This window comes from Triticum aestivum, chromosome 3A (genome assembly GCF_018294505.1).
Source record: "Triticum aestivum cultivar Chinese Spring chromosome 3A, IWGSC CS RefSeq v2.1, whole genome shotgun sequence".
Lineage (NCBI taxonomy): Eukaryota > Viridiplantae > Streptophyta > Magnoliopsida > Poales > Poaceae > Triticum > Triticum aestivum.
In genome coordinates, this window is record NC_057800.1 from 487577169 (window position 1) to 487584006 (window position 6838).

Here is a 6838-nt window from a genome sequence, read left to right on the forward strand (position 1 = left end):
CTCTTAGCAGGCACTTTGTCGGGCTAAGTGTATCCTCGGTATTTATTAATTATGTTTTGAAGAGGGTGTATACATTTTGCTCACAAAAAAAACAGAGCTTATACATATACACATGTATATGCTATGAGATTATTGATAAAAGAATTGCAGTGATTTATTTCTTATTTCCCCTTGTTTTTGTGTCCATCTGTGTTCTTGTAATTGTTGAGATGTGCCAACGCAAGAACAACAGCATCTAGCAGTTCTTGGCTGTTGGCATGGTACAATTAATGAGCTAACGGGAGAACAAACGGTACTTGCATCGTAGGCCGCCTGCTCATGGATACAACAATTTCTTTACACATTTCCCACCTGCCCAAGCTGGTAAATTAATCTATCCCGAGCTGCAACATAGGTGTCTCCATCGCTGGTCAGTGTCTAGGTTAGTAGAGGGTTGGCGAAAGAGGTCAGTGAGGTGCGCTGCATGCGTCGGAGCGCGCCGCGCCATCCGATCGACGCATCTCTGGATTAGAATGCAAGCTCCACTGATCAATCACCGTTGCGCCGTATATGTGCAGCCATCGGTCAGCTGAGCTCTTGCTTGCAGAGAGGGCAAGAGGAGATGATCCTCAGCCACCTGTCCACGCATTTCAGGTGGAACATGTGTGTGCAGGGCAGCTGCCTCACCTCCTCTTTCTCCCTGTACTGCGCCAGGCATATGCAGCACTCCTGCGTTTACACGCGAAACAATTACAAAGAGAAAAAAACTATCTTTTGTTGTGAATTGAAACAAGTTGATTACACAATATTTTCAACCATGTATGAATTAAACACTCGTGCCAAATGTTCACCATAACTAGTTAGGACTAGTTCATGTTTCATTGAGAGAGAAAAGGGACAGGCCATGTTTTGCCATGTTGCTAAATTGCAAGGAGATGCTTGTGAGCTTAGGCACCGTCCCAAAAGGCAAAGTTAGTGCTTCTTATCTTAGTATCGCCCAAAAAGGGATCATGCTCGAGTTGCTCGCGCACGTTTATAAGTTTAGGTCGCCAATGTTTGGTGAATCCTTGCTGTCCTCTTTGGTACTCCATTTTCTGACCTCACCTAAAAGAAAATGCTGCTATCTTTGCTTGTACTTATCCAGACCAGGACCTGTGCCTGAAAATATGCAGAGAAATGCGGGTGAAATCGGCAAGTACTTACTTGATCGTCCTTCTCGCGGTCTCTCGGCACGTCGGGCTCCTTGAACCGCCACCGCGGCAGCGCGTCCAGCTGCTCGTCGGAGGCGCCTCGGCCGACCGAGGCCGAGTTCATGTTGTACCCGAGCGCGTACCCGACGACCGGGACGAAGCAGCAGAGCAGGAGGAAGAGGAGGAAGGGGAGCGAGTAGACGACGGCGTTCCACGCGAGCAGGCCGATGCAGAGCGCGTACAGCCGCGGGGCGCGGTGGAACGACCCGAGCCGCGCGTCGAACACCCACACGTTGCCCATCACAAACCACATCGCGAAGAAGAGCTCCAGGAACGCCCGAGCCTTGTTCATCAGATACGAGCTGTTCCTGAAATTAGTACACAAAGAATTTCGTCAAGAAACTTAAGCATGTAATGTTAAATTTGCACGTTCCGCACAACATTAAGGTATCAAGCTTGAACCTTAGAGCGTCACCGGCACCGTGCATCTCGGGGTCGTCGCCTCGTCCGGCGGCCGATGAATGTCGGTGGCGCCAGTAGAGGAGTGGGAGGCTGAGCACGTTGCCGACGTTGTACGCGCAGACCCAGAGCCGAAGCGGCCACGCGGGGCGTTCCTTTGGGGAGGTGGCCACAACGGTGGTGGTGATGACCATCTGCGCGACGATCACGCCGAGCTCAAGAGCGAGCCAGCCGGATGAGTTGAAAGGGTTGGAGCCCAGGTCAGACCTCGGGCCGTTCTGGTACTGGTATACCCGCCTCAGGAAGATGAACCACCGCGCCCTCGACATGCGCGCCACCGCGCGCATCGTGAAAGCGGAGACCCGACTGCCGCCGCGGCTGGTTGCCGGCGTTGCCGTGGCCGACGACGAAGCGGCCGGCATTGGTGGTCGGTGGTGGGGACGAGGGGCATTGGCATGGTTGGCTTCGCGCCTCGAGGGATAAATGGGTGGGAGGGAAGAGGCGAGTTGGGTTTGAGATGGTGACCAATAATCTAACGGCTTTGCTTTGGCGCCAAGAGTGGAGGGGTGAACGAAGGGGGGGAAACGGTTGGCCTAACTGTCTCCTTCCCGCCGTATGCTTCCTCTTGGCTCCTCTGGCTCTGGCTTGTGTCTGGTTTTGTGTAGGTGGGAAGCAAGGAGATCCATCTGGTTACAGTGGGTAGATGACTTGGCTCCCTCTCGACCAAGATCAACTTCTAATCAATGTTTTGGGATACTAAGCCATCTTAGTGTTCAGATATTTGAAACTAGATTTCGTGTTGATAAGTTTCGACAAATTACTTTCGGATGTAACTATCCGAAACTTGTGTTACCAAATATAACAAACTTGTGCTCCCCACATCATCATACTTATGCTCCCTGTTCGTGGTGTGCTTGTTTTTTTTTGAAAGTAAAAGATAGAGATCGCTCTACCTTATATATTTCAAACAGGGCGTAGCCTGGGGGACAAAAAGTCCATTACAGGAACCAAGAGAAACGCACCAAAGATGCGAAGAGACAGATAAGAGACGAAAGACGGAAGGAGAACATAAAAAAACTACAGCATAATTAGTTTGACAAACAAAGCGTCCAAGCCTTCAAATCGTCCTTGTCCTGTTGCCGCTTAGCTCTGTGCAGCCAAAGGCGAAGCAAGTCCGCAGTATAGAACCTTGTGTATGGACCAGGCTAGAAAGTACTGTTAAATACGCGATCATTCCGAGCATGCCATAAAGTGACGACGCATGCTGCAAGGGCGACATTCCATTTCCTCTTGAGAATTGGCTGCTGAGAAACGCGCTCGAAGAAAGAGAAAAGATCAGGGGAAACACAAGCCAACGAGTTCAACTTCAGCTTGCCCCAGAGATGTTCGGCAGACCGACACCGTAGTACGACATGATCAATGGACTCCACAGCGGGGCAGATATCACAGTCAGCATTAGAGACAAGCGCGGACCAGCCTTTTTTGAACATGTTGTCCCTGGTGTTTAAGGGCCCATAAAAAGCCAGCCAAAGAAAGACCTTGTGCTTGTTAGGAATGATCGTACCCCAAATCCACTGCTCAAAAGCACACCGCATTCCCCGGAAGGTGAACAGCTTGTAGAAATAACCTGTAGCAAGCTCCTTCCTAGAGAGAGAAGCGACCCGGTGATCAGCATTGGCGTCAGTCCGAGTGACATTTGCGATGAGGTCAAGTAGGACCTGCAACTCTTGTGCCGCTGTATGCGAGAGATTTGGGTGCATCTGTATGTCCCAACCGCCCTGGGATATTTGCGACTGGATTGCACATAGCTTATCCTTGGCAAAAGAGTATAAAACTGGCAGCACAAACATCAGCCTTCCAACCTCAAGCCACTGATCTTGCCAAAAGGAGACAAGAGCCCTGGAGCCAAGCGAGCAGCGAGAGGAAAACAAGACCAGTGGAATATAAGTTTTGTGCCCTTTCCAGAAAGTTGTGTCTCTCGTACTGTTGCCACTGGGTAAGTTATTTCTACAGTATTGCGAAGCCAACCATTGATAGCAGGATATGTCTGAAAACTGAAGAACTTTGGCCACAAACTTACACATCATAGCTTGGTTGTGTGCTGATAGATCCTTGACTCCCAAGCCACCAGCGCATCGTGGCTGGATAACTCTGTCCCAAGCCACAAGACAGTGACCGCCCGAGGTTTTGCTCTTTCCTTGCCAGAAGAAGGCGCACAGTAGTCCCTCCAGCTTATTGATGGACTCCTTTGGCCATGGGAAGCAAGACATGAAGTAGCTCGGAATGCCGGCAAGCACCGAGTTGATTAACGTAAGCATGCCTCCCCATGAAAGAAAAGTAGCTAGCCAGCCCGACAGCCTCTTGTCGACTTTATGAATCACTGGTAGGAGCATACCATGTGTAATCTTATTGAGAGACAAAGGCAGACCGAGGTAGGTGCACGGGAAATAGGAGACTGGACAGCCAAGAAGATGAGCAATCTCCAGCGCAGTATCAACCTCAACTGAAACCAGGACCAACATGCTTTTGTGGAAGTTTATTTGCAGACCAGAGAAATCTGAGAAAGCAGAAAGGATGTTTTTGATAACCTAAGCTTGTTGCAAATTCCCCTGGAAGATAACCAGAGTGTCATCCGCATATTGCAAAACTGGAAATAGAACATCTGAACCAAGGGGGTGCAGCAAGCTGCCGGCCTGGAAATACATGCAGCATAAGCGTTGAAGCACATCCGCGACCAAGATGAAAAGGTATGGAGAAAGAGAATCCCCTTGATGGAAGCCCTTCTTGGCAGAAAAAACATCACCAAGCTCTCCATTCATTAAGATTCACGATTTGCCAGTGGATAACAAGGAGGAAATCCACTTGGTCCATCTCTACGGGAAGCCTCTTGCTTGTAAGATCTGCAAAAGGCAACTCCAACTCACACTGTCAAAGGCTTTTTGAAAGTCCAGTTTTAAGGTGATAACTGACAGCTTTCTTTTATGAGCAGTCTGAACCAGCTCAGTGGCTAGAGCAAAGTTTTCAATGATTGAACGACCTTTCAAAAAACCCGATTGCGAAGGGTGCACCAAATATGGAATTCGGCGTTGAAACCTGTTTGTTAAGACCTTAGAGACCAACTTGGGCATACTGTGAACCAAGGAGATAGGTCTGTAATCGCCCAAAGCAAGCGGGGTATCTTTCTTAGGCAGCACAGTGATATAGGCCATATTAATTCCTTCCAGCGAGACATTGTTTGCACGAAAATCAGCAAAGAACTTCAGAATGTCATCCTTGATCAGGTGCTTAAAGGCCTTGTATAACTCATTAGTGAAGCCGTCCGGGCCAAGGGCTCCTGTTATTTGGAGCCCCATTGATGGCAGATACAATTTCTACCCAAGTAAAATCATCCACAAGCTCGGTCAGGTCCATTGGCGCATATAAGGAGCTGAGTTGAACTGTAGGCAAACACGCCAGGCCGACCCAGCAAACTTTTGAAGTAACTAATAGACAGGGCCAGCTTGAGGTTGTTCTGGTAGATCTCCACCCCATCTTGAACAAGGACCTTAACTTTGTTTCTGCGGGCCTAACAATCTGCAGCAGCGTGAAAGAATTGACAGTTCTCATCTCCAGACACACACAAACGAACCTTGGCGTGACGACGCCAAAGAGCAGTTTGCCATAAAATTAGCTGCTCGGCCTTTGCAGAGGCGATCTCCCGAAGCACCACTTCGAGAGTCGAAAGGGGGCGCCTTTCCTCAACTGCATTAAGGAAATTCACCACATGCTTGTTGTTGTCTATATATACTTTGAGGCTTGATTTCCTCCGGCTCCAAGCGCGGATGGCAGCTCTAACTCTTCTCATCTTGAAACTGATGACAGAAGCTGAAGAAAGCAGCGTTCTGTGTCCCCTTGTCCAACTGTCAACGATGATGCTCCTAGTTTCCTCCATTGCTAGCCAATGGTTTTCCAAACTAAACAAGCTTCTTCTCATTGCATTAGTATCAAACTAAACCAATATGGGGGTGTGGTCAGAAGTAGTGGCTGGCACGACTGCGGTAGTGGTCTGCATAAAACCGAGGTTCCAAAAAGCATTGACCAACACACGATCTAACCGAGCCAGTGTAGGGGTATTTCTCTTGTTGGACCAGGTGAAATTTCTGTTATCCAACTGAACATCGTCCATGCCCTTGTCCCAGACCCAGGAATTGAAAGTTTCCATGACTCTCCAGTTGATATTACCTCGAGATTTTTCAGAAGAAAACCGGTACATATTGAAATCGCCCGCAACCATCCAAGGGGCCTCAGCTGGCACCGCAATATTGCTCATAGCTTCAAAGAAAAGAGGAATCTCCCGACTCAGACAAGGAGCATACACTGATGTGAGCACAAAAGCAACATTGGTTGTTGTGGATGAAAAGCTGACGGTAACATGATACTTGTGCATTGAGACTGGTTGGCCAATCACCACGGTTGAATCCCAGGCAACAAGAATGCCCCCCGAGGCACCATCAGAAGGAGAAGTCGCATGATTATAGAGATTGGCGGTAAGAAAGCTGTGTAGCTTGGACTAAGTGAGTACTTGCAGTTTTGTCTCCTGCAAACACACAATGCTAGGGTGGCAAGAGGTTAGAACATCACGAACTAGCGAGCATTTGTCATCATCACCCAGACCACGAACGTTCCAATTAAGTAGCTTCATAATATAAGTAAGAGCATACAACCCATGAAGGAGACGAGAAAAACCAAATGCATGTTCAACAGAAACAAACTACTGATAACATGAAGCCCATAGGAGGGGCGATAGCAGACTCGATACAAACTGACTGACGAACATAGCAGCAGCAGCAAACTAGCTTGGACAGGACCTATCAGCAGAACTAGACTGAGCATATGATAAAGGGTAGAGCAACGAACTAACTTAACATAGAGCATAGCTGAAATAGGTAGCAGGGGAAGGCATTTATAAAAGCATGCACTACACATCAAGAACATTGGAGACGCACTGGCTGGCGGGAGCGGAGTTGCTGGCAGAAGCAATTGCTGGTTCGTGCGCTCGGGCTTGGTCCAGGATGGTTGTAGCGTTGAGGTCACAATGCAGGGCAATTTGCTTGAGTTTGCCCCTGGTCAGAGGCGCAGGCGTATTCAGCAGCGGCAACTCCAAGAGACCAGCCACCTTTGCCGCCTTGACCTTCTTGCGCCTCAAGGAAGAAGCACTTGAGCGGCTGCCA

At 48.9% G+C, this 6838-nt stretch overlaps 1 protein-coding gene across 1 annotated transcript; it reads right to left on the reverse strand.

Moving 5' to 3' along the window:
* Positions 1 to 220: 220 nt before the first annotated feature.
* Positions 221 to 2099, reverse strand: LOC123058467 (E3 ubiquitin-protein ligase At4g11680). Its single transcript, XM_044481186.1, has 3 exons — positions 1632 to 2099; positions 1183 to 1537; positions 221 to 708 (listed from the first exon to the last, which is right to left on the reverse strand). The coding sequence occupies exons 1-3, from the start codon at positions 2048 to 2050 to the stop codon at positions 565 to 567; spliced, it is 918 nt and encodes a 305-aa protein (XP_044337121.1). The 5' UTR covers positions 2051 to 2099; the 3' UTR covers positions 221 to 564.
* Between the last annotated feature and the right edge of the window lie 4739 nt (positions 2100 to 6838).

Excerpts from the sequence above, each read along its gene's own strand:
- LOC123058467 (XM_044481186.1), bottom strand. The coding sequence starts at position 2,050 with ATGCCGGCCGCTTCGTCGTCGGCCACGGCAACGCCGGCAACCAGCCGC. Across the intron at positions 1,538-1,631 it reads GGTGCCGGTGACGCTCTAAG|GAACAGCTCGTATCTGATGA; the intron begins GTTCAAGCTTGA and ends TACTAATTTCAG. Across the intron at positions 709-1,182 it reads ACCGCGAGAAGGACGATCAA|GAGTGCTGCATATGCCTGGC; the intron begins GTAAGTACTTGC and ends GTGTAAACGCAG.